The sequence below is a fragment of the Garra rufa genome, chromosome 23, assembly GCF_049309525.1.
Source record: "Garra rufa chromosome 23, GarRuf1.0, whole genome shotgun sequence".
Taxonomy (NCBI): Eukaryota; Metazoa; Chordata; class Actinopteri; order Cypriniformes; family Cyprinidae; genus Garra; species Garra rufa.
The window spans coordinates 7046421-7074200 of record NC_133383.1 but is presented as its reverse complement, the minus strand read 5'-3'; the positions used below and the strand labels follow the sequence as shown (position 1 = coordinate 7074200).

Genomic DNA, 27780 nt, shown 5'->3' with positions numbered 1-27780 from the left:
CACAAACACATCTGATCGCTAAAGGAGGCTTTTACCGACCACCCCGGAGCCATGTGAGGCATTTTTTTTTTATTATGGATCGACTTATTTTCAATGGGATTAAGATCTGGGGAGTTTCCAGGCCATGGACCCAAAATTTCCACGTTTTGGTCCCCGAGCCACTTAGTTATCACTTTTGCCTTATGGCACGGTGCTGGAAAATGCATTGTTCTTCACCAAACTGTTGTTGGATTGTTGGAAGAAGTTGCTGTTGGAGGGTGTTTTGGTACCATTCTTTATTCATGGCTGTGTTTTTGGGCAAAATTGTGAGTGAGCCCACTCCCTTGGATGAGAAGCAACCCCACACATGAATGGTCTCAGGATGCTTTACTGTTGGCATGACACAGGACTGATGGTAGCGCTCACCTTTTCTTCTCCGGACAAGCCTTTTTCCAGATGCCCCAAACAATCGGAAAGAGGCTTCATCGGAGAACATGACTTTGCCCCAGTCCTCAGCAGTCCATTCACCATACTTTTTGCAGAAGATCAATCTGTCCCTGATGTTTTTTGGAGAGAAGTGGCTTCTTTGCTGCCCTTCTTGACACCAGGCCATCTTCCAAAAGTCTTGGCCTCACTGTGTGTGCAGATGCGCTCACACCTGCCTGCTGCCATTCCTGAGCAAGCTCTGCACTGGTGGCACTCCGATCCCGCAGCTGAATCCTCTTTAGGAGACCATCCTGGCTCTTGCTGAACCTTCTTGGACGCCCTGAAGCCTTCTTAACAATGCAGTGGAAAGTTTTTTTCGGGATTAAGTTAATTTTCATGGAAAAGAAGGACTATGCAATTCATCTGATCACTCTTCATAACATTCTGGAGTATATGCAAATTGCTATTATAAAAACTTAAGCGGCAACTTTTCCAATTTCCAGTGTTTATGTAATTCTCAAAAAATGATTTTATATAAAAATGGACAATTTATATACTTTTTAACCTTTAATGCTTGTCTTGTCTAGCTCTGTGTGAACTCTGTGTATTTTGGTTCAACTGTCTTGAACCAGAGTACGCATGCGCATTGCAGAGCTAGACTGGACGAACATTTGTGGTTAAAAAGTCTATAAATTTAAATTTATTTAAGAAAATGACTGATCGTTTCTCTGGATAAGACCCTTCTTCCTCGACTGTGATCGTTTAGAGCCCTTTGAAGCTGCATTTAAACTACATTTTGGAAGTTCAAACTCACAGGCACCATTGAAGTCCACTATGTGGAGAAAATTCCTGAAATGTTTTCCACAAATCATAATTTCTTTACAACTGAAGAAAGAAAGACATGAACATCTTGGATGACAAGGGGGTGAGTACATTATCTGTAAATTTTTGCTCTGGAGGTGAACTAATATTTTAATAAACTCATTTTTGTGAAAACCTCAGTATTGTCCAAAACTGACTTTTTTCACTTTGCCTGTAGCTCAAAATTAGACTGTGAACACTCCAACTCATTTTGCCAGCACAGGTCACAATTTTGGTCCCTATTGACTTCTATAGTATTTTTTCCACACTATGGAAGTCAATGGCTAGTAGCAACTGTTACTTATGTTACTGATTACTTGTATAAGGGCTGATTACTTACTGATTTGATTACTTATCTTATTACTTATTTTAGGGCTTATATTGTGTTAAAAAACATTTTATTTGTATTAATTCTTAACATATAATATGTAAAAGAAAAATGTGTACAAGATGTAGTTGTAGTTCATGCATCTTTTCTGGAAAGATATTTAACAATTTGATTTGTGACCCTGGACCACAAAACCAGTCATATTGGTAACATTTTTAATAAATAAGCTTTCTATTGATGTATGGTTTGTTAGCATAGGACAATTATTTGAAAATGTAGAATCTGAGAGTGCAAAAAAATCAAAATGTTGAGAAAATCACCTTTAAAGTTGTCCAAATGAAGTTAGCAATGCATATTACTAATCAAAAATTAAGTTTTGATACATTTATGGTAGAAAATTTACAAAATATTTTCATGGAACATAATCTTTACTTAATATCCTGATGATTTTTGGCATAAAAGAAAAATTTATCATTTTCACTCATACAATGTATTTTTGGCTATTGCTACAAATATACCCGTGCTACTTAAGGTTTTGTGGTCCAGGGTCACATTTACATCTTATTGACAACTTCATGTGTGGTGCACCTGGAATAGCATTTTCTTTAACTAGAGGGTTAATACAGAAGTAGTTACTTAAATCATGTTGTGGTTACATTTTCAGTTAAAAATCTTTAATAAAATCGAGATTTTTAGCATTCTTAAAATATTGAGATTTTATTTTGTTGCCATATTGTCCAGCCCTAATTTATAATCTTCAAAACATCTTCCTGTATGTCTAACCCTTTAATACAAGTTCTAGCAGCCCCCAAAAGTGAAATTATGAACTTGTAAATAAGCATCATATGGCCACTTTAAATGACTAGGTAAATATAAAGATGTCAGCACTTGTAGTTGACATGTTTGTTGTGGTGCTGCGTGATATTTTGGGTGTGTTTTGGGAAGTGTTGGCGCACTGGGGCCAATCATACGGTCTGCAGGTCATCACAGGCAGCTTGACCATTTGGCACGCCGCTGACAGCGTGTCTGTCCGGCCAACATGCCAAAAGCACGGGACTCGTGTACACGCTCGAACACACGCCCGCGCTGCTGCGGAGCGGCTTCGAGTACTCCAACACGAGAGCCTTTTGTTTGAAGCTGTGCTTGTGAAACAAAGCCATACCACACTTCAAATGGAAAAAGTTCAGATTGCCGCTTCGTCATCATTGCTGTTGTTTTGACTCAGCTTGTGACCACATCTGACACCTCGCTGTCCCCTGACGCCCATGCGACAATTCGCTTTCACTCAGACATCAGGGTGCCTTCATATTGTCGTGGTTTTCTCCGGAAACAGGGTTTAGATGTCATGTCAAAGCAGTGCCAGTGCTAAAAGAGTTAATGTGGCAAGTAGAAACTAGAACAAATGTGAGGGGGCGGGGCCTGGGTGCAGTGATTGACAGCGAGTGCAGCCAATGACAACGCAGACATAGATTTTCTTATTACACAACAACAAGAGCTGCTTTGGGGAAGTTGTGATTTGCTGTGAATACTTTATGTGCATCATCGCAGCACCTGCAATGCAGTATAGAGTTGACCTGGATTTACCCGAAGTGTCACACACACACACACACACACAAATGCAGCACTAGGTTGATCGGGGCAATCGACTCTGTGATTGTTTCCAATTATAACGGCTTACCGCTGGGGTAAATAGTGATAAAAGCGATTGTTTGAGCTGTAATTGTTTCTGACAGGCCTATTATCCTGCCATGCAAACGTGAGCACAGTTGCATTTGATTGCATACAGTTGGCCTCAAATAAGTGGCTTCCTCTGTGTGAACACCAATTATCTTTAGTTTACCCCCTGGCAAATTTGTTTGCATCAAAAATTGCCTGTATTTGGTTATCCTGGGCGTTTTGTTGGAATATGTTCTTTGCCTATGATGAACTGATTGTGATGTTTCTCATTCGTATATCTCTTTGGATAAAATCATCAGCTAAATGTGCAATGAATCAATTCCCGACAGATAAACTTAAGTCCTGGTGGTTTTAGAGTAGAGCGAATGTCTGCACAATTTGGGAGAAGATTTTTGTGAATAAATATCAATGACTATCAATGTTGATAATAATAATAAACAGTCATAATTTAGTTTTTATTACCATTTTGCACCCTCTGTATGACTTTTAAAAGGCAGTTGGGGTTTTGGATGCAAGTTGTTTTTGCAGCTGAGAAGTATTTGTTTTCTGACAAAGTAAAAGCTTGATAGTTTAACGTTGAAATTAAGACAACCGTAAAAGTTACTATTTGCTGTAAACCCTTTTTTTTTTTAAATAAATTCTTTTTTTTTAAGTATTAAGTAGTAACATTTCTTAATTTTCTGCATAAATAAAAGTTCGAAGAGAGGGATAATTGTTACTATTGAAATGTTACAGTTTTATTGTAAAATATTTTTTCATAAAGTGTTTATTTTCAGTAAAATATTGCAGAAATACTTTTTTCTTAAAAATAATTTTTCTTTGGTAAAAGTTTGATAGTTTAGCATTGAAATGAAAATAAGACAATTAATGTTAGTATTGTAATTTTACAGTTTTGGTGTAAAATAAAATTGTTTTTTACATGTGTTCATTTCACAGCAAAATGTGTTTATTATAGAGGAAAATGTTAGGGAATAAATATTTCTTTTCTGACACTGATAGTCAAACGTTAATAAATGTTAGTGCTGTAGTTTTACAGTTTTGTTGTAAAATTATTTTTTATAAGTACTTGTTTTTTATTTTACAGTAAAGTATTACAATAGTAACATTTCAAAATTTTCTGAAAAAATAAGTTTAAAGAGAGCAGTGATTGTTAGTATTTACATTTTATATTTTTACTATAAAATATATTTGATACAACAATTAATGTTAATACTGCAAAAAAGCTTAATAGTTTAGCATTTGAAAATGAATAAATTAACACAACAGTAAATGTTAGCATTATAATTTAATTTTTTTATTTAATATTTCATAATGTTTATTTTACAGTAAAAAAAATATTTTACAAAAGTAGTATTTCTTAATTTTCTGACAAAAAGCTTGATAGTTTAACATCGAAAATAAATTAAGACGACAATAAATGTTAGTGTTGTAATTTTACAGTTTTGCTGTAAAATAAAATTCCTTTCTTCCTAAAATATATTTGTTTTACAGTAATATGTTACAAAGGTAATATTTCTTTTCTGACAAAAAGCTTGATAGTTTAACGTTGCATAAATTAAGTTGCAATAACTATCAATATTGTAATTTTACAGATGTAAAAAATATAACATTTTTCTTAAAATGTTTATTTTACATTAAAATATTACAAATGTAATATTTCTTACATTTCTAACAAAACGCTTGATTTAAGTACTGAAAAATAATATTAATAATTATTGTTGTTATTTTATAGTTAAAGTGATATATATATATATAGAGTGATATTTTGCCAAAAAAAAGTAAAGCCCTACCTACTAGCACAATGAAATATTTATTTATTTGTCATTTTAAATTGCAATTGGAGTTTAACATTCGAAAATAAATTAAGACAGCAATAAATGTTCGTGTTATAATTTTGCTGTTGATTAAAAATACATTATAAAAAATGTTTATTTTACAGTAAAATGTTACAAAAGTAATAATTCCTACGTTTCTGGCAAGAAAACTTGATTATTTAATGTTTGAATATGAATAAGACAACAGTAAATGTTAGTATTGTAATTTTATGTTCTTGCTGTAAAAATTTTTTTTGTATAAAATGTTTATTTTACAATAAAATGTTACAAAAGTAATATTTCTTATTTTACTGACAAAAAAGCTTGATAGTTTAACGTTTGAAAATGAATAAATTATGGCAACAATAATGTTTAATGTTGTAATTTTACAGTTATGCTGTAAAATAAAATTATTTTTTCCAAAAAAGTGCATTTTATAGTAAAATGTTATAAATATTACTTTTCTGAAAAATAAACTTGATAGTTTAATGTTTAAAAAAAAAAGAAAAAATACAATAAATATTAGTGTTATAATTTTACAGTTTTACTGTAAATTAAAATTATCTTTTCATAAATGTTTTTTACATTAACATGTTACAAAAGTAATGTCTTTTCTGATAAACTATGATAGTTTAACATTTAAAAATGAATTAAGACAACAATAAATTTTAGTTTTGTAATTTTACAGTTTTGCTGTAAAATAAAATTATTTTTTCAGAAAATGTTTTACAGTAAAATGTTAAAGTAATATTTCTTACTTTTCTGACAAATAAACTTGATAGTTTAATGTTAAAAAAATAAAAAATTAAGACAATAAATATTAGTTATTTTACAGTTTTACTGTAAATTAAAATTTATTTTTCATAAATGTTTGTTTTACATAAACATGTTACAAAAGTAATATGTATTTTCTGATAAACTATGATAGTTTAACGTTTGAAAATGAATAAATTATGACAATAATGTTTAATGTTGTAATTTTACAGTTTTGCTGTAAAATAAAAAAAAATTTCAAATAAAGTGCATTTTACAGTAAAATGTTATAAATATTACTTTTCTGACAAAAAACTTGATAGTTTAATGTCTGAAAATGAAGAAATTAAGACAACCATAAATGTTAGTATTATAATTTAACAGTTTTGCTGTGAAATCAAATTACTTTTACAAATTATTTTACAGTGAAATAATAGCGAAAAACATTTCTTACTTTTCTGACAAAATAAAAAATGATAGTTTAAGTTTGAAAATGAATAAATTAAGGCTGCGATTAAATATTATTACTGTAATAATACAGTTTTACTGTAAAATAAAATTACTTAAACTTTATTAATAGTATTATTTGTAATTTTGTTTAAAAACTGAATAATAATATTAATAATTATTGTTTTTATTTTATAGTTAAAGTGATATATAATTTTGTCCAAAAATATGAAGCCCCAGTACTAGCACAGTGAAATATATATATATATATATATATATATATATATAATTTTTTTTTTTTTTTGCCATTTTAAATTGCAATCAATTTTTATCTTAAAAAAAGAAAACCGCAATTCGTTTTCCTCCAAATTGTGCAGCCCTTATGGAATATGTCACATTATGGTAAAATGGGTAGAGAATGCCATTTTTATGACTTAATTTACATGTTGATGGGGATTCAGGAGGTAATTCGCATATGTCTTAGAGATATAGTAACAAAAACATCCATTTAGACATTTTATGAGTGTTTTCGACTACTTGTAAGTGAATTTCAGAAAAATAGATAAAATGCTTCTTAACTAGAATATGCCTGTTAATGTGAGTGATGTGCACAGGTGTGCTTCATTAGTGTGGTGTGGTGATGGGATGAGTCTTCCTCTGTGGTCTCGGCAGGGTCTGATGCTCTTTGCTGCAGAGGCGTTTTGTGGTGTTTGGGTGTCAGCATTCTCACAGCTTCACACCAGTCGCACTGCTCGATGTGACAACTTCACGAGCTGTTGTGTGTGTGAGTGTGTTTGAGAGGGTTGCAGTGAGGCCACAATGATGTTCTGTAAACTGACTGTAGCTTCAATAACCATTTAAATGATATCATGCATTTTTAATGTCATTTTTTTTTTATTCCCTGAGGTCTACTTATAATACTAACATAACGTTTTGGTACAGCTCTTTTATTCTGAAAGGGGGCTTTAAGTTGACCCAGTGAGAGTAAAGTCATTTATAATGTTCTATTTCAAATAAATTGTGTTCATCAAAGAATCCTGAAAAATAAAATGTATCACAGTTTTGACAAAATATGAAGCAGCACAACTGTTTTCAATATTAATAATAAACCAGCATATTAGAATGATTTCTGAAGAATCGTGTGACACTGAAGACTGGAGTAATGATGCTGAAAATTCAGCTTTGAACAACAGGAATAAAATACATTTGAAATATATATTTAAATAGAATAAACAAACTGAACTAATATTTTACAATATCATATTTTAAGTATAATTCATATACTATAATAGTTACTTTTTTTCCATTTTTCCACTTTTATTTTTAATTTTACTTATAGGTTTAGTAATTTTATTGTTTTTGTCAATTTTATTAGTTTTTTCCCCCCAGATATGACTTTATAGTTTATAACCTTTTTTTTTCAGTTTTAGTTTATTTTAGTACTTCAAAGTAGCCTAAAATAAAATTTTATATATTTTTTTTGTATTTCAAATTATTTAGTTTTATTTCAGTTAATGTTTTTTTTATTTCATGTTACAAAAATATTTTTTAGGTTAATTTTAGGTAATAATTATACTATTATTACTTTTTTCTTTTTTTACCAGTAAATTAATATACTGTTAATTTCGTTTATAATGTTATAAAAGATGTCTATCTCAAATAAATGCTTTTTACTTTGTTCATCAAATAATCCTAAAAAATAAAATGTATTTCAGTTTTGACAAAAATATGAAGCAGCACAACTGTTTTTAACATTATTAACAAATCAGCATATTAAAATGATTTTTGAAGGATCATGGGACACTGAAGACTGGAGTAGTTATGCTGAAAATATGTATGTTAATTTTGGTTAAAGATTTTGTAATTTTATTGTTCTTGTCATTTTTATTTAGTTTTTTATTTTTCAAATATGAAAAAATAAACTTTTATAGTTTTTATAATTTTTTAAAATTTTAGTTTTAGTCATTTTAGTAATTAAAATTAGCCTAAAATAAAATTATTTTTAGCAACTTTGAATGTATTTCGATTTTCGAATGTATATATGTGTGTGTGTGTGTGTGTGTGTGTGTGTGTATGTGTGTGTATATATATATATATATATATATATATATATACATATACATACACACACACACACATATACATTCGAAAAACATTTTTTTCAAGAAATAATACTGTTCATTTAATTTCTAATATTATAAAAGATTTCTATTCAAAATAAATACATTTATAAAATTAATAACATTTTTACCTTTTTTTTTTTTTTACATTTTTGAAGAGTCCTAAAAAATGATCACAGTTTTCACAAAAAAAAAACGAAGCAGCACAATTGTTTTCAACACTAGTAATAATAATGTTTAATTATAAAAATATTTTCTTTTATTTCAGTTAAAGGTTTCAGTTTCAGTAAAGTATTAAATTTTTACTGTATTTTTGACCAAATAAATGCAGCTTCAGTTAAAAAATCCTTAAAAAAATATTCCTAACCTCAAACTTTTGAATGGTGTTTTACACCAAAAACACTCCTGAATGTACTTTTTCATGACTATTTTACACCCTCCATAATAGAATGGGGTTTTGATGCACGTTCTGTGTGCAGCTCAGAAGAAATGTATTTTTTTTTATAGTGCATCAAAAAGAAATGTTAAACATCATCAGTCAGACTTTTTAACAATGGCCGTGATCCATTCTGGTCCATTTGGGAGCACTTAATGATGCTGGGATGATGGACAGCAAGCCGTGTGTGTTTTTATCAGCACTCTGAATCGTGAATCGCTGAAGACGATCTGCGGCCTCTTTCCCAGCTGTCCTCTTTCCCGTATGACTCATGCATGGCAGACAGCAGGCTTCCTCCGTGGGGTGTGCCGGAGCGGTCCAGGCCTCTCGGCTGCGCTCGTCTGTCTCTCCGTATCATGCAGATTCGTTCGAGTCGAGCGTGCGCACCACACATTTAAACTAGTAGAGGTTGCGTGTTTCTTCAGCCGTTGGTTGGCCGCGTGGTTTACAGTACATCCTGTGGTCTGTGTGATGCTGAGTCTGACCTTTGCAGCCGTGTTTGAAGTGATGTGCAGAACGCTTTAAAAGGGCATAACAAGATCTGATCTGAGATCAGTGTGAAATGAGCAGGAACTGTTTGACTGGAGGAAAAAATAAAATCACAATCCTTCAGAATTATAAAAAAGCTTTGTTCAAAAGATGTGAAATTAATTATGAAGGTTTTTCTATTTTTAAACACCAACTTTATACATCTCATCCTGTGATGACAACTTAAATTCAAGCTCTTTTCAAGATATTTGTGCCTTTTTTAAACAACCCATCTATGAAAAAGGCACTAAAGTAAGCGGCACTTTTTTGTATTTGATGTATAAAATTGTTTGTAAGTGACAGTAAAGATCTCGTATGTGTATGTGTATTGCATTTTCCACAAAAAATGCAAAGCGATACAACTGTTTTCAACATTAATAATAATTAGAAATGTTCTTGAGCAGCAAATCAGAATATTAGAATGATTCCGAAGGATCATGTGACACTGAAGATTGGAGTAATGATGCTAAAAATTCAGTTTTGGATCACAGGAATACATTATATTTTAGAATATATTACAATAGAAACCAGTTATTTTAAATCACAATAATATTTGACAATATTACTGTTTTTACTGCATTTTTGAACAAATAAATAGAGCCTTGGTGAAAAAACATATAAGATCACACCAACCCTAAAGTTCTAAATGGTAGTGAATTTAAAAACAATGACATTAATAACATTTTTATAAATGAAATGTGTCATTTTAAATGATTTCAAGCTGTTTAATAATTTTGCTTGAAACAAACCCACTATTTCAGACCACTATACATAAATATTAAGGTATGTATGAAGGGTTTTCTGTTTTTAAACACCAACATTATACATCTCTAGACTGGAGAAATGATGCTAAATTCAGATTTGCATCACAGGAATAAATTACATTTTAAAATCTTTAAATAGAAGACAGTTACTATAATTTGGAATAATATTTCATGATTTTAATTCATTTTTTAACAATTAAATATAGCTTTGGTGAGCATAAGAGATGTCTTTCCAACACAACACTTTTAATGTCTTTTCACAGTGTGAATGCAAACTTGACCCCTGTATACTGTCTTTATAAATATTCATGGTCTTATTGTGCATGATTCATTAGTTTTAATAACCTTTAATCATAATGCAGTGCCTTTCTCCACATATGAAACAACGTTGCTGCTGATGTAAGAAGGTTGTGTGGGTGAGGAAAAGTAATGATGATAATCAATGGTCATGATCGGACTAAACCCCTGTGCATAAAATAGTGCCAAATTATTATTTCATGTTTTTCTCTCAGACATTTTAGTATGGTGTATTTGCATGTTTTTTTAACATGTTATTTTAGTATTATTGATATACTATTGCAGTTTTTGCTAATATATCAAATTAGATTTTGTATATTTAGTTTGATTTTAGTTTTAAAGTTTTAGTAATTTTGTTGTGTGAAGTTTTTTTTTTTTTTGATCTGTATCGTTTTTATTAATTTTAATAAAAAGCTCAGAAGTTTACAAACATTTTCTGAAAAATGTTAATTATTTTACCAAAATAAGAGGGATCAAACTAAATGCATGTTATTGATTTATTAGTACTGACCTGAATAAGATATTTCACATAAAAGACTTTACATATAGTCCACAAGAGAAAATAATAGTTGAATTTATAAAAATGACGCTGTTTAAAAGTTTACATCCCCTTGATTCTTAATACTTTGTTGTTACCTGAATGATCCACAGTTGTGTTTTTTTGTTTAGTGATAGTTGTTCATGAGTCCCTTGTTTGTCCTGAACAGTTAAACTAGCTGCTGTTCTTCAGAAAAATTCTTCAGGTCCCACTAATTCTTTGGTTTCCTGCATTTCTGTGTATTTGAACCCTTTCCAACAATGACTGTATGGTAATAGTATAGTAAAATGGTGAACATTTTGCAGATTCTGAAACAGGGGGTGTAAAATTTTGACCTCAACTGTATTTAGTTTGACTTACTTTAGTTCAAGTTAAACTAAACCAAAATGAGAAATGTTGCTTTTGCAAATAACCTAAATAGTTCATTTATATTTTATTCCAGTTAATGAAACTTTTTTTTATGGTTTTACTTTTAGTAACGATAATATCTCTGATTTGCTGTAATATTTGGTAATCTGTCACATGCTGTGGTGCGGTTAACTAAAATTTAGGGCTAACATAGTTTCATAGTAGTCAAACTTCCTCAAAAGATTTGCGCAAGCTATTAATTGGTTAAAGCTTTTTTAAAGGGATAGTTCACCCAAAAATCAAAATTCTGTCATTAATTATTCACCATTATGTCATTCCAAACCCATAAGACCTTTATCATAAAAACACAAATTAAGATTTGATGAAATCAGAGAGTTTTCTGACCCTGCATAGACAAGAAATTGTTGAATAAAGTTGTTATTTTAGTTTTCTTTGCACACAAAAAGTAGTTTTTGTGCTCATAGCTTCATAAAATTACGGTTGAACCACTAATGCCACATGGATTTTTTTTTTTTATCGATGTCCCTTGTACCTTTCTGGGCCTTGAACATGTCAGTTGCGTTGCTGTCTAAGCAGGGTCAGAAAGCTCTCGGATTCCATCAAAAATATCTTAATTTGTGCTCACAAAGGTGAACAAGAGTCATGTCGTGTCACCTTCACGACATGAGGGTGAGTAATTAATCACAGAATTTACCTTACTGGGTGAACTATTCCTTTAATTTGTTTAAAGAATTAGTTCACTTCCAGAACAAAAATTTACCAATAATGTACTCACCCCCTTGTCATCCAAGATTTTCTTCAGTCGTAAAGAAGTTATGTTTTTTGAGGAAAGGACTTCTCTCCATATAGTGGACTTCTATGGTGCCCCTGAGTTTGAACTTCTAAAATGCAGTTTAAATGCAGCTTCAAAGGGCTCTAAATGATCCCAGCTGAGGAAGAAGGGTCTTACCTAGTGAAACGATCAATTATTTTTGTTTTTAATGTGTAGTCCGTGTGATCCGGGTCAGTACAGGTATGTCAAAAACTCCCATCTCGTTTTCGTCCTCAAAAACAAAATAGTCCTACCTTTTTGTGTGTTTGATCTTTTTTGTATGTTCACTTTGTAAACACTGGGTCGGTAGCGAGGTTAAAAAGTAGATAAATTGTCAATTTGTTCCGAAAATAACCGATCGTTTCGCTAGATAAGACCCTTCTTCTTCGGCTGGGATCATTTAGAGCCCTTTGCAGCTGCGTTTAAACTGCATTTTGGAAGTTCAAACTCGGGGGCACCATAGAAGTCCACTATATGGAGAGAAATCCTGAAATGTTTTCCTCAAAAAACAATTTCTTTGCGACTAAAGAAAGACATGAACATCTTGGATGACAAGGGGCTGAGTACATTATCTGTAAATTTTTTGTTCTGAAAGTGAACTAATCCTTTAAGAAAAGCTTGTTTAACATTTAATTACTCCATCTGCAATTTCTCCATTACATGACGTTTAACACGGACCTAATTCTTTTTCCCAGATCACCAGAAGCTGGAACGGGAAGCCCGTATCTGCCGTCTGCTCAAGCATCCCAATATCGGTGAGTCCATTAAAGTCAGCCTCACAAATATACTCAAACTCCTCCATTCATGACGAAATCCATGTGAAATCCGTCATTCAGGACGCAGGTGCGACGCGCTCGGGTTTGAATGAGCTAACTGGATCTCGAGGGGCATTAATATAGAAAGCATGCTTGTTCATTTCAGCCCATGAAACCCCTGCCGTTTGAGTTTGAGTGAATGGCACATGAAAGTATGTCATGATGTTATTACTCTCTTTCTCAACTTTTTTCAACGCAGTGCGGCTCCATGACAGTATATCAGAGGAAGGCTTCCATTACCTCTTATTTGACCTGTAAGTGCTTCTATATAATATGGCGCATAATATCTCTCTCTGTGCTTTGTTTTTGCTCGTCGCTTCAACAGACGCCCACCCACTCTACCTTCCCCTCTCTTTCTCTCTCTCGCTCTCCCGCTCACTCGAGAGCCAGTTTCCATAGCAACAGAGCTGGGCTGCCCAGCCGAAGAGAAATCCTGCAGCAGGGGTTTCCCCCCCGAAGCCCCAGTGTTCTCTCTTCTAGAGGATTCCCCCATCCATACTGCTCTTGCTCTCTCGCTCTCTCTCTCTCTCGCTTCTTTTTTCTGTCATTGCACAACCACATTAGATCAATACTGCTGTCTTTGGTTTGTCTTCCTTAATTGTGCTTGTTTAATAAATGCTGCTGTATTTATTCATTCATTCTTTTCTTGATACATTATTATGATGCAATTGCACTGTAGTTTACTTGGAAAGTGAAATATGTGATCTCTGCAGTACAATTAAACACTGCACCATTGATTTGAGCCAGTGTTGCTGTGTCAATCTGTTCTCATGCTGTTTTCCCTTTAAGGGAGTCAACCAAATGAGACCTAACCTGGCATAGGATAAAGTATTTTTCTTATGCTAGTAGTTTAAAAATGAACTTACTTACTAAATGTATTACTTTTGGTTAATATTTTTTATTATTTTATTTTATTTTACTATTATTTTTTTTATTATTGTATTTTATTAATATGTGTTTATTTTTACCAAAAATATTTTATTTCAAATCATATGTTTTTTAAAATAATTTAATTATTGTAGTTTATTTATTCTGTTATTGTTATATTAGTTTTATTAGTAGGGACATTTAACGTTTATTAATATTTTTAATATAAACATTATTTGAATTTATATAACAATTTTAACGTTTATTATCATGCATTTATTAGCTTTTAGGTTTTTTCATTCTTTTTATTATTATTTTATTTAATTAAAAATATTTAATTTAACAGTTTTCTAATTTATTTTACTAATATAATGTAATAAAAATATTTATAAATGTAAACCCTTACTACAAATACAACTATATAATAATAAAAATAAATAAATTTCAATAATTTAATGGGTAACACTTTACAATAAGGTTCATTAGTTAAACATTAGTTAATGTATTAACTAACATGAACTAACCATGAGCAATACATTTGTTACTGTATTAACTAATCTTTATTACCGTTAGTTAACGGAAATACAGTTGTTCATTGTTTGTTCATGTTAGTTCACACTGCATTAACTAATGTTAACAAAATTTTAATAATGTATTAGTAAATGTTGAAATTATCATTAACAAAGATTAATAAATACTGTATAAGTGCAGTTCATTATTAGTTCATGTTAACTAATGTGGTTAACTAATGTTAACTAATGAACCTTATTGTAAAGTGTTACCATTTAATGTAAAAATGTTAATGTATATTAATACATTATTTTGTTATAATTAATCATTGTATTTTTGTAGTATTAGTTTATTTTATTATTTTTATTAGTAGTACATTTGAATTTTTTTGTTACTATTTTTTACATTTTATTTTATGAATATTTAATTCAACATTTAATTATTTTCACTTCATTATTTTATTTTTTACAAATGTTTTATTTTATTATTATTTATTTATTTTTATTTTTATTAGTAGTTACATTTTAGTTTATTAATAATTTTATTTAATGTTTCATTTTTATGTGAAAAATTTAAATTAAAATGTCAAGATATTTTTCATAATTTATTTATTAGCTTTTTATTGTTTTACTCTTATTATTACTTTATTATTTAAAATATTTAATTTAACAGCCTTTTCATTTATTTTATTAATATTTTTATTTTATTTTGTTTATTGAATTTTATATAAAATAAAACATTATTTTATAATTTCTTATAATTAAATTATTAGTTTATTAGTAGTTACATTTTACATTTATTAATATTTTATTTATTATCATATTTGTAATAATTAAATTTATTTCAAAATGTCAACATATTTATCTTTTATTTATTAGCTTTTTATTATTACTTTATTTAATTAAAAATCTTTAACAGTTTTTTTCATTTATTTTATTATTTTAATAGTTTCTAAAATATTTGTTTATTACATGTTATAAATAAAAATAAAACATTGTTCAATAAAAATATGAATACATGTACATAAATTACAATAACATTACAATAATCTAATATTTAATTATTTTTTCACATGTATTAATTATGTGTTTGTGTTTTAATTTTATTAGTAGTAAATTTGTAAATTATTTTATATTGTTACTACTTTTATACATTTTATTAATATATATTTTTTTTAATATTTAAATTATTTTTATGTATTTATTTATTTTAACTTTTGTTTCATTTTGTTTGCATTCTTATTTTCATTTTACCCAGCCATGCTGCAAATGCTTTTGCGATATGAATGCACAGTTTTTGCTCTGCCAGTATAAAGCACACCTGAAGTTAAATAATCAGAATAAATGTGAATATCATGACCATGGTACCAATATCTCCTCTCTGTCCTGCAGTGTGACGGGTGGCGAACTGTTTGAAGACATCGTAGCCAGAGAATATTACAGTGAAGCCGATGCCAGGTACAACAGCGTCTCCATTTTCTCCCGCTGTCCTGTCCAGACCCTCCCCAAAGCCATTTCCCCTCCATCCTCCCCATCCACACTTCATTGTTTTTCTCTTTCACACTCATTATAACCAAACAAACGTGTGTGTTTTGCACATATTCCAGTGTAATACACGAGTAACACTTTTGTCCACATCATACGAGTGATGAGTTTGGTTTCAGAGGCTTGTTAAACGTTGGAGGCAGTGTCTCGCTGAGGCGGCGAGCGTGGGCGGCAGCTCTCTCTGTGCGTCTACTTCTGCAGGTCCCTTTCCTCCGGTTTTCCCATCGGCTTCTTTTTTTCCTGTTTTCCTCTCTGCATCAGATCTCCTCACAGACACACACACACACACACACTGCAGTCACCCTCAGGAGAAAAGCTTTAATCAATTTGACTGTGTGGGTACGCATGTGGGAGTGAGAGATACGGCGAGAAGCAGAACGAGAGATACTTACCGAGGGAGGAAACACAAGAGCCGTCGAGCGCTGAGACTGCTGGAATCCATGAGCTCATCAGCCATATTCGTGGGCTGAAACGTGTCACGATGCCGCCCGTCCGGTGAAACGTATCCGTCCCTGAGGCCTGTAGCCCCTTCACCTCCCTCCACTAGAGCCATGGCTGAAAGTAGGCCTCTAATTAACACACACAATTACGGTGTCAGCTCATATTCAGCGCCGCACGTGCCGCAAACTCTCGCTTTATTTCAGCTCTATCGGTTCCCATAGCATTAGAAATCCTGGATGTTCTCACTTTTTGGAAGAAAATTACCGTTTTCTTCACATCGCTATGGTGGTCGCTAGGTAATTGCTTAAGTAAAACGTCTGAGGAGTTTAATTGTTTACAAGACTGATCGATCACTTTAAGGACACATGATTCAGGGCTCAGTAATAATTTTTTATCAGTGTTTATTTATAGCTATGTTTATTTAAATAAATACGCACGCTACTGTTAAAAGGTTTGGAGTGAGTAGGATTAATTAAAGTGTCTTATGCTCACCATGGCTGCATTTATTTGATTAAAAATACTGTAAAAATACATAAATATATTTAGAATTTAAACAAGCCGTTTTCTATATGAATGTATTGTAGAATGTAATTTATTCCTGTGATGCAAAGCTGAATTTTCAGCATCGTTACTCCAGTCCTCAGTGTCACATGATCATTCTAATATGCTGATTTGCTGATGAAGAAATATTTATTCGTAATATTTTTTCTTAATTTTTTTTTTTTTTTGGAAACCATGATGTATATCATTAGAAATAACATTATAAAGTAAAAAAAACACTAACTGACCCTTTTTAATTAAAATTTTACTTAATAATATTTGTTTATTTAGTCCAAAAATATTTACTTTAAAAATGTTAACATATATTAATTAATTAATTATTTAGTTTAGTTTATTCTTTTTATCAGTAGTACATTTTTTGTTACTATTTTTTACGTTTTATTTTATTTAATATTTAATTATTTCCATTCTTTATTTTTATTGATTATTTTTTTGTTTTGTTTTAGTTTTGTTTCAAATTATGTTTAGAAATATCTGTTTGAGTCCCAAAAAAATATTGAATTTAAATATGTTTTAAATAATTTAAAATAAATACCTACGCTACTGTTAAGAAGTTTGATGTGAGTAAGAATGATTTAAAGTCTCTTATGCTCACCATGGCTGCATTTATTTGATTTAAAATATTGTAAAAATACATTAAATATATTTAGAATTTAACCAAGCTGTTTTCTATATGAATGTATTGTAGAATGTAATTTATTCCTGTGATGAAAAGCTGAATTTTCAGCAGAGAGGTGTCACATGATCATTCTAATATGCTGATTTGTTGATGAAGAAATATTTATTCCTAATATTTTTTTCTGAAAAAAACACTGACCCTTTTTAATTTAAATTTTATTTAATAATATTTGTTCAAGTCCAAAAATATTTACTTTAAAAATGTTAACATATATTTATTAATTATTTAGTTTAGTTAAGTTTATTCATTTTATTAGTAGTACATTTTTGTTACTATTTTTTATATTTTATTTTATCAATATTTTATTTAATATTGAATTATTGTCAATTCTTTATTTTAATTCAATAATTTCAGGTTTGTTTCCTCATTTTTGTTTCAAATTATATTTAATAATATTTGTTATATATATATTATATAAGTCCAAAACAACTTATTTTAAAAATGTTAACATATATTAGTTAATTATTTAATTTAGTTTCATTTATTTCATTAATTTTATCAATAGTACATTTGTTTTATTATTTTTTGTTTTATTTGATGAATATTTGATTTAATATTGAATTATTTTCAATTATTTAATTTTATCAATAGTACATTTGTTTTATTGTTTTTTGTTTTATTTTATGAATATTTGATTTAATATTGAACTATTTTCAATTATTTTTTTCATTTTGTTTATATTCTTATTTTACCTTTTATTTTTTACTTTTTTGTCATTTGCTCTACCTACACTACTGTTAAAAAGTTTGATGTGAGTAAGAATGATTTAAAGTTAGGGGTGTGCGATATGACGATTTTTGATCGTGGACGATTAAAATGTCTCCACGATCTGCTTTTGAATAAGTATCGTGCTACAGTGTGCCTCCGTCTTAATACTGTACATTCACTCACGGGACACTGCACTTATTCATATTCGCGATCACAAAAGTACATTATTTGAATGTGCTTCAAAGTCTTGCCGGTAAAATAACGCCATTTGGTCCGCGCGCTGTTCTGGCATGCGCTTCATGAGCGCGTAAACCTGAAGCACGTGCGCTAAAAGCCTGTCAAACAGCAGCACCTGATTACTAAACTGAGCTATCTTTGGCGTTTAATTTGCTTATACTGTCAAAAACACGCAAGGATTACATATAAACACAGTCGGTTGTCTAAAGTGAAAGTAAACAGTTAAGAGAAAAACGGATGCGCGTCTGTATAGATGCTTGCAGCTCTGCGACAGAGCTAAACATGCTGTCGATTGTCATTAAAGGGACAGTACACCCAAAAATGTTGTCACTCATGTCCTAAATCTCTATTAATTTTTTTTCCTTGTGCTTAACACAAAAGAAGATATTTTGAAGAATGTGGGTAACAGTAGCTGGTCCCTACTGACTTAAAATAAATAAATAAAATATATGGAAGTAACTGGGGACCCAGCAACTGTTTGGTTACCCACATTATTCAAAATAAGTTTTATGTTCAGCATGTTTTATGCTTAAAAAAATGCGAGAGTGAGTAAATGATGACAGAATTGTCATTTTTGGGTGATGATACACTAATAAAACAAAACACAAAGGAAAATCACTCACTGCTCTTGACTGAAGAACTTCAATACAGTTGCTTTAAATGTTGCTTCTATGTATAATTTATGTATATAATGTATATAGTGTTTTATTTTTATATTTGTTAATTAATTTTCTTGAATGCTACTGATAAATACATGGACTGTACCTGAAAATTAAAGCACTGTTTGTTTTATTTGTATAGTATGTGTATTTGTAACATGTAGCTTATCTTTGTTCTTATTTTTTAAAAACAAAGAAAATAATGACAAAGATTTTTTGTCTTAAATATCTGCCATTCTTTTTATTTTATATTTTGTTACCTTGTAAGGTTTTGGTTTTAAAATAGAAAAATTAATTTGTCTGTACTACTCAGACAACTTGTAAAAAAGTAAAACCAACATGACAAAGAATCGTGATAAAATCGTGAATCGTGATATTTCTTGAAAAAATCGTGATATGATATTTTTACCATATCGCCCACCCCTATTTAAAGTCTCTTATGCTCACCATGGCTGCATTTATTTGATTTAAAATATTGTAAAAATACATTAAATATATTTAGAATTTAACCAAGCTGTTTTCTATATGAATGTATTGTAGAATGTAATTTATTCCTGTGATGAAAAGCTGAATTTTCAGCATCATTAATTCAGTCTTCAGTGTCACATGATCATTCTAATATGCTGATTTGTTGAAGAAATATTTATTCCTAATATTTTTTTCTGAAAAAACACTGACCCTTTTTAATTTAAATTTTATTTAATAATATTTGTTCAAGTCCAAAAATATTTACTTTAAAAATGTTAACATATATTTATTAATTATTTAGTTTAGTTAAGTTTATTCATTTTATTAGTAGTACATTTTTGTTACTATTTTTTATATTTTATTTTATCAATATTTTATTTAATATTGAATTATTGTCAATTCTTTATTTTAATTCATTAATTTCAGGTTTGTTTCTTCATTTTTGTTTCAAATTATATTTAATAATATTTGTTATATATATTATATAAGTCCAAAACAACTTATTTTAAAAATGTTAACATATATTAGTTAATTATTTAATTTAGTTTCATTTATTTCATTAATTTTATCAATAGTACATTTGTTTTATTATTTTTGTTTTATTTGATGAATATTTGATTTAATATTGAATTATTTTCAATTATTTAATTTTATCAATAGTACATTTGTTTTGTTATTGTTTTTTGTTTTATTTTATGAATATTTGATTTAATATTGAACTATTTTCAATTATTTTTTTCATTTTGTTTATATTCTTATTTTACCTTTTATTTTTTTACTTTTTTGTCATTTGCTCTAGTTCTAATAAATATACAATAAATATATATGTAAAATAGTGAGTACTTTTTATATACATTTTATTTAGTTTGTATTTTATTTTGTTATTTAAGTATATATTTAATAACTTTATAAAGTTCTTTTACTTTTTAAAAATGTATTTATTTACTTATTTTTTGCAAAAATTGTAAATATTAAGAAATATTAAGCTGTAATGTAACAAAAAAAAATTGTTAATTCAAAAACATAATTAACAGGTTTGTAATAATACATACTTTTTTTCTAACATTTTTGCCATTTTTTAAACCTTTGTAAAACCTTTATGATCTCTAGTGACAAATCAGCAGAATTGGCAACAAAAATGCAGAATAGATGCCAAATACATCCACAAATGTTAGATTTTTAGTGGGACAGGCCTCTGCTGTAAAAGTCACTTTCATCTCAACTGACTCAAAATGCTCTCACACTGTTCCCAGGTCAGTGGGCCATCTTTGTTATTGAGCCCGTGTTAGATATGTGATTAAAAATACTGTTAAAATCTCAGAAACCAGCTGTACTCTCTCTCTCTCACACCCAAACACAGATTTTTTTCATATCCATATCCACATTTCCATATCTTCAGCTCAACACAGTTTGTTTGATTCATCCACCCTTCCCTCCATTTCTCCATCCCACGTGTGATCGTCAGCTTCACGGTGCCCTCACAGGAAATGATGCGTCCCGCCCGGCTGCGCTGCTATTGTTCTGCAGCGCGTAACATCAGGGCTTTCACCCTTATCACTCGTCTCATTTCATCACCCTCTTATCAAACAGTTTCTCTTATCTACGTCGTTCCTTTCCTGTGCTCGTCTCCCCGTGACTAACTCACCTCCTCCGTCACGCCTCTCTCATCCTCTCTTTTTCTGTCCTCTCCTCTCTCGCTTGTCTTTGCAGTCATTGTATCCATCAGATTCTAGAGAGTGTCAATCACATTCACCACCATGACATAGTGCACAGGGACCTGAAGGTCAGTATGGGAAGTGCACTGGCCCACTGCATGTGTCATGTGACTCCTGCCTGTTCTGAGCCGCCCATGTGTCTGTCTTGAACTGTACGTCTGGGACTTTTGCTGAGTTTCTGCATTCGATGGCTGTTTTCACACTCGGTTTGATTGTTTGGTCTGAACCCAGTTCGATTCTCTGCAGATCTTTATCCTAGTGCAGGGCTATTCAATTAGATCCATTTGAGGGCCGGATTATCGAACTGGAAATTTGAAGCGGGCCAAGGGGATGGGGCCGTCCCGATTTTTTTCTAGGGGGCCTGTACAATTACATTGAAATGCATATTCAGTAAAATGAACTAATTTTACCAACACCAACTCAATCAATAAAAAAAAATTAATAAATAAAAAAAATCACATTTTTTGTAATTAATCATGAATAATCGCATATTTATATATTTATACTGTCATAATTTCACAATGAACCTCCAAATTAAGGTAGAAACAACAAAGTATTTTTAAATATGTGTTTAATAGCATCTTTTTACCAAGTAGCCTATTATTAATGAAGTATTGATATCAATATTGCTACTGGTATCTCTATTAAATGAATTTTCTCTCAGTTTTACATATTATGTCCATTCAACATTACAGTAGAATTGAAAGCTCAACATTTAATAGGCTCTGAAATATATAACAGCTTTTAATTTAGGTGATTTTAAAACAATCTTTACATAAACTATAAATTGTATATGCATAAAATATACAGATTAGTATTGCCATATACTGGTTATAATCGTTATTTTATGTTTTAATTTTACATAAGTGTTTGTTTACCACAGTATATTTACCAGTATATTTTGTCCATCAAAATAACATTCAAATTGGATCAAAAGAGCTTTAAAGTGTTTAAAATGGTTTTGCAAAATGCTAGAAAGTCATTGAAAAGTGCTTGAATTTCTCTCTCAAAAGGTTGTACAAACCCTGAAATGAACACTGTAATAACATTCGACTTTGCTTAAGTTGGTGTGACTTCTAGTTGTTTGACCTACATCAGCGCTGTTAATAACAGAATTATGAGCAGAATTTGAATGATTCTCACTGATCTTTCAGCAACCTTAATTCATTCTGGGCGAAATCAAACACTTTTCACTGGATTTCGCAGCACTGTGCAGTAACAGTGTCGCGAAATCAACTTTGGTTCCCGAGGCTGTTCTGAGCTTGGACAAGCGTGTTTGCGTTGCGGTCCGAGCTGATAAACGGTCCGCGCTGCGCAGCTCAAACGTGGCGCGCTTTGGTTTCTCTTTCGCTTTGCTTGCCGTTTAATGTTTCTCATATGAAACAGAAATAGCAGCGCTTATGAGTTGAATAACGCGGTGGTCGCGCCATTGCGACCGCTCACAAAATTTAGTCGCACCGGCAGAAAAAATGCGACCATTTGGTCGCAGTCTGAAGCCCTACAAGCGCTTGTCAAATCTGCCGTCTATTGATGCTGCGATCTCCGGTAGATTGTTGTTGTTCTTGGCTCTCTAGCTTTTCTTTTTTGGCTGGCCCGCCGTCTAGTGGACAAACAAATTAGTGCAAAAACCATTCAAGCCACCTGCTGCTCCCTCGGGCCGGACGAAGATGATTGGCGGGCCGCCAATTGAATAGCCCTGTCCTAGTGTATCATATTTGATACAAATTAGCTTCTGAATGGCAGTACTAAATGAAAAAAGATATAGTGATATTTAGGCAAAATATGAAAAATGTACATATCTTCATTCTGTTCAAAAGTTTTCACCCCCGGCTCTTAATGCATAATTTTTCCTTCTGGAGCATCAGTGAGTATTTGAACCTTCTGTAATAGTTGCATTGAGTCCCTCAGTTGTCCTCAGTGTGAAAAGATGCATCTCAAAGTCATCCAGTCATTGTTGGAAAGAGTTCAAATACACAAAAATGCCAAAACCAAAGAATTTGTGGGACCTGAAGAATTTTTCTGAAGAACAGTGGACAGTTTAACTGTTCAAGACAAACAAGGGACTCATGAACAACTATCACTAAACAAAAAAACACAACTGTGGATCATTCAACAGGGTCATTTTTATAAATTCAACTATTATTTTCTCTTGTGGACTATACTGCCCTCCAAAGGCAAAGTGCAGTAACTACGCCAACACTGAAACTGAGAAAAATGCCGTTAAAGTTTTTACGCCAGCTAGTCAAACATGTTGACACTCTTGTTTCTCTGAAACACTCTCGTTTCTCTGGGACAAAATTGAATCAGGAGACTTTGCCACAAGACAAAACAGTTGTCACAAAGTCCATTTTAAGCCTTAACTCAATTTTGACCAAATGCGTAGTTACTGGGCTTTGCCTTTGGAGGGCAGTATGTAAACACCTTTATGTGAAATATCCTATTCAGGTCAGTACTAAATAAACAATAACATGCATTTTGTACGATTCCTCGTATTTTGATAAAATAATTAACATTTTGAAGATTCTGGAAGGGGGGTGTAAACTTTTGACCAACTGTATGTATGACATGTACTCAATAAAAAAACAAATATGCAAATTTTGCATTTTGGCTTTCTATATTTGCCGTTTTGTGTTGTAACATTGTAAAGATGTGTACAGAAAAACGTCTGCAAAGGCAATTTCAAACGAGCAGCAAAAAGAAAGACATTTTATAATGATGCCTCAAATTAAGCTTTATTGCTTTCACCTTAAGGTAGTAATTTGCAGCCTCAAAGGAATAGTTCAAGCTAAAATAATGGTGTCTGACTTTATTTTCCTCACTTTTATGGGTTTCTGAACCTGTATGACTGACTTTCTCCTGCAAAGCATAATAGAAAAGATGATGAAAAAATAGAAAAAATGTCTCTCTTTTTATTTATTGTTCATGTAGTGAAAGTCAGTGGGATCTATTGTTGTTATTTATTAATTATAATGTTTACAATATTTGTAATTAGCTTTTATTTGTTTTTTTGCTTTTGTTTTTTTGTTATTTTTGTGCTTTTATTTTCATTGTTTTTCAATCATTTTCTTTATTTGATCATATTTCATTTTATTATAATTTTTATAATATAGCTTAAATTTACTTTTTAAAGGTTTTTAAAAGTTTTTGAGCAGTAAGGTTTTTAATGTTTTTTTTAAAAAGGAGTCTGTTCGGCTCACCACACACACCTACATTTATTTGATCCAAAATACAGCAAAAGCAGTAATATTGGGGAATATTTTTATGTTTACAATAACTGCTTTCTATTTGTATATATTTTAAAATGTATTTTTTCCTGTGATCAAAGCGATGATAAAGACATTTATAATGTTACAAAAGATTTGTATTTCAGCTGTTCTTCTGAACTTTCTATTCATCAAAGAAACCTAAAAAAATACTACTCAGCTGTTTTCAACACACACACACACACACACACACATATATATATATATATATATATATATATATATATGTGAATATTAGAATGATATATAATATTAGAATGATTTCTGAAGGATCATGTGAATGTAGTAATGATGAAAAAAATTCAGCTTTGCAAATTTGACAAATATTATTTTAAATATTAAAAATATTTCAACATTTTACTATTTTTGCTGTACTTTGGATCTAATAAATGCAGGCTTGGTGAGCAGAAGAGACTTTAAAAAACATAAAACCTTACTGTTCAAAAACTTTTGACTTTTATTTGTTCAGTTTTCTTTTTTGTTTTAGCTCAAGTTTAAGTCATTTTTGTGCTTTTGTTATTGCATTTTTATTATAATTTTTTTTATAATGTAGCTTTACTTAATTTTAATTTCAGTTTTAGATTCTCTAATTTTGCTTCAGTGTATTAATTTCAGTTAATGCTAAGACAAAATTTCAAATTTTTCATTCGTATAAGTTTCATCAAATATTTATACTTCATTTCAGTCTGCGAAATATTTTATTTCAGCTTTTGACTTGCTGACAGAGGAAAAATTGTCAGGGGTTGCTCTTTCATTGCTCAGGAGACTTAATTGAGTTCTCAATTATTTAATTTTAACCATAAACTTTGTTTCAGGTTGTTATTTTTTTCTATTTATTTAAGTAAGAGCATATAGTTATAAAATGAATATGTATGGCATAAATCAGATTGTTTGGTCATCCAGGGATTTGCTATTTGCTCTCACTTTATTTTTATTTTAATACAGAAAACCTTTTACCTTTTTACTTTCCACAGATGAAAGTGTCAGGATTGAAATTACATGACACGAGTAAATGATGACAGAAGTCTTATTTTTAGGTGACTATCCCTTTAAGGTACTAATATGCACCATGTATGGTAGATAAGCTATGTTTAAGGGTTCTGCCCCATTGACCAAACCAGCCGAATTGTGCGGTCAGATGAACTCGGGTCGGCACCAGACGCTCTACTGTGAAAACAGCCGAACTGCTCTTGATGCACTGTGAGTGTCTCCTCACCCTCTCTGTCTTCAGCTCTCTCTCTCTGTTTCTTGTCTCGCTGTCTTTCTTCCTCTCTGTTGTTTCAAAACAGTGTCATTTATCTTTGCAATTGGGTAATTCTCGGGCGAGTGTAATGCATTGTTTCAGTCAAGCCTCGCATTGAGGATGACAGAGTGCCGCTGTTTTGTTTAATAGTCACTTGAGTGAAGGGCTCTTTCAGAGTCTCGCAGCTTGTTCGGTCTTGATTCAGAGCCTCAAATCAAGTTGCTGACTGTATCTGCTCTGTTCGGCCACACGTCAAGCAAAGGAATCATGATAATCATGTCGTATGACCTGCTGTTGATGCATTTGATAGGTTTGGCCTTTGTGCTTGATGGCAGAGATAAAGTAGTAAGGGGTTGTACTTTTATTGGCCACTACATACTGTTAAGTTTCAGGAGTGACACAGCAGTTCCCTAAATTGCAGATGACTGACAGCATTGTAACCACAGCAGCGTTGTCTTGCGCGTTTGGTATCTGCTATTTTTAACCTAAGTTATATTACAGCGACCACAGACTCATTATGTTTGGTAATTTAAACTAAACCACCATTGACGGAGCTATCATGTTCTGTTTAAAAGGTTGCTTCGCAAGGGTTGCCATGTCCACTTATTATATGCGATCGTTGGGCTTGTTGTTTGGGCTCTGCTTACAAAGCAATCCATTTTACTGAAATAATAAAGTAGCTGGGTGCAGGTTGTGATATTTAGGTTGGATTTAAGTTGATTATGGGTTTGTATTTATTTGTTGGTTTTTAGAGCAAGATCTGGCAACACTAATTGAGTTCTCATTATTTCATTTAAAATCTGCTAAAATTCTTGTAAGAATAATAGTGCTATACAATTAATATGGATAGCATTTGAGTCCATATCAAGACTTAATTTGTTAAAACACACTAGAGGAGCTATCATGTTTTGTTTAGAAGGTTGCTTCGTAGAGCGCAGTCTTGAAAGGTTGCCATGCCCACGTATTATAAGCGATCTTTGGGGTTGTTGTTTGGGCTTGGCTTATAAAACGCTCCATTTTACGAATATAATAAAGTAGGCGGGTGCAGGTTGTGATATTTAAGTTGATTATGGGTTTGTTCTTATTTGTTGGTTTTTATGGCAAGATCTGGCAACACTAATTGAGTTCTCATTTATTTCATTTAAAATCTCCTAAAATTCTTGTAAGAATAATAGAGCTATACAATTAATATGGATAGCATTTGAGTTCATATCGAGACTCAACTTGTTAAAACACACTAGAGGAGCTATCATGTTTGTTTGGAAGGTTGCTTCGTAAAGCGTGGTCTTGAAGGGTTGCCATGTCCACTTATTATAAGCGATCTTTAGCTTGTAGTTTGGGCTCGGCTTATAAAGCGATCCATTTTACAGAGATAATAAAGTAGGCGGGTGCTGGTCATGATATTTAGGTTGTGATATTTAAGTTGATTATGGGTTTGTTCTTATTTGTTGGTTTTTATGGCAAGATCTGGCAACACTAATTGAGTTCTCATTTATTTCATTTAAAATCTGCTAACATTCTAGTAAGAATAATAGAGCTAAAAAATTATATGGATAGCATTTGAGTTCATATCAAGACTCACCTTGTTAAAACGTACTAGAGGAGCTATCATGTTTTGTTTAGAAGGTTGCTTCGCAGAGGGCAGTCTTGAAGGGTTGCATGCCCACGTATTATAAGCGATCTTTGGGGTTGTTTGGGCTTGGCTTGTAAAACTCTCCATTTTATGGATATAATAAAGTAGGTGGGTGCAGGTCATGATATTTAGGTTGGATTTAAATTGATTATGGGTTTGTATTTATTTGTTGGTTTTTATAGCAAGATCTGGCAACACTAATTGAGTTCTCATTTATTTCATTTAAAATCTCCTAAAATTCTTGTAAGAATAATAGTGCTATACAATTAATATGATAGCATTTGAGTTC

The 27780-nt window shown here is 31.1% G+C and overlaps 1 protein-coding gene across 1 annotated transcript in view; it reads left to right on the top strand.

Moving 5' to 3' along the window:
- The window catches only part of camk2b2 (calcium/calmodulin-dependent protein kinase (CaM kinase) II beta 2), a 105744-nt gene that overhangs the window by 12552 nt on the left and 65412 nt on the right, over positions 1-27780 (top strand). The window contains exons 3-5 of the mRNA XM_073830228.1: positions 12844-12903; positions 13163-13217; positions 15732-15797. Of these exons, the coding sequence (XP_073686329.1) occupies positions 12844-12903; positions 13163-13217; positions 15732-15797 (181 nt within the window). The remainder of the gene's footprint in view (positions 1-12843; positions 12904-13162; positions 13218-15731; positions 15798-27780) is intronic.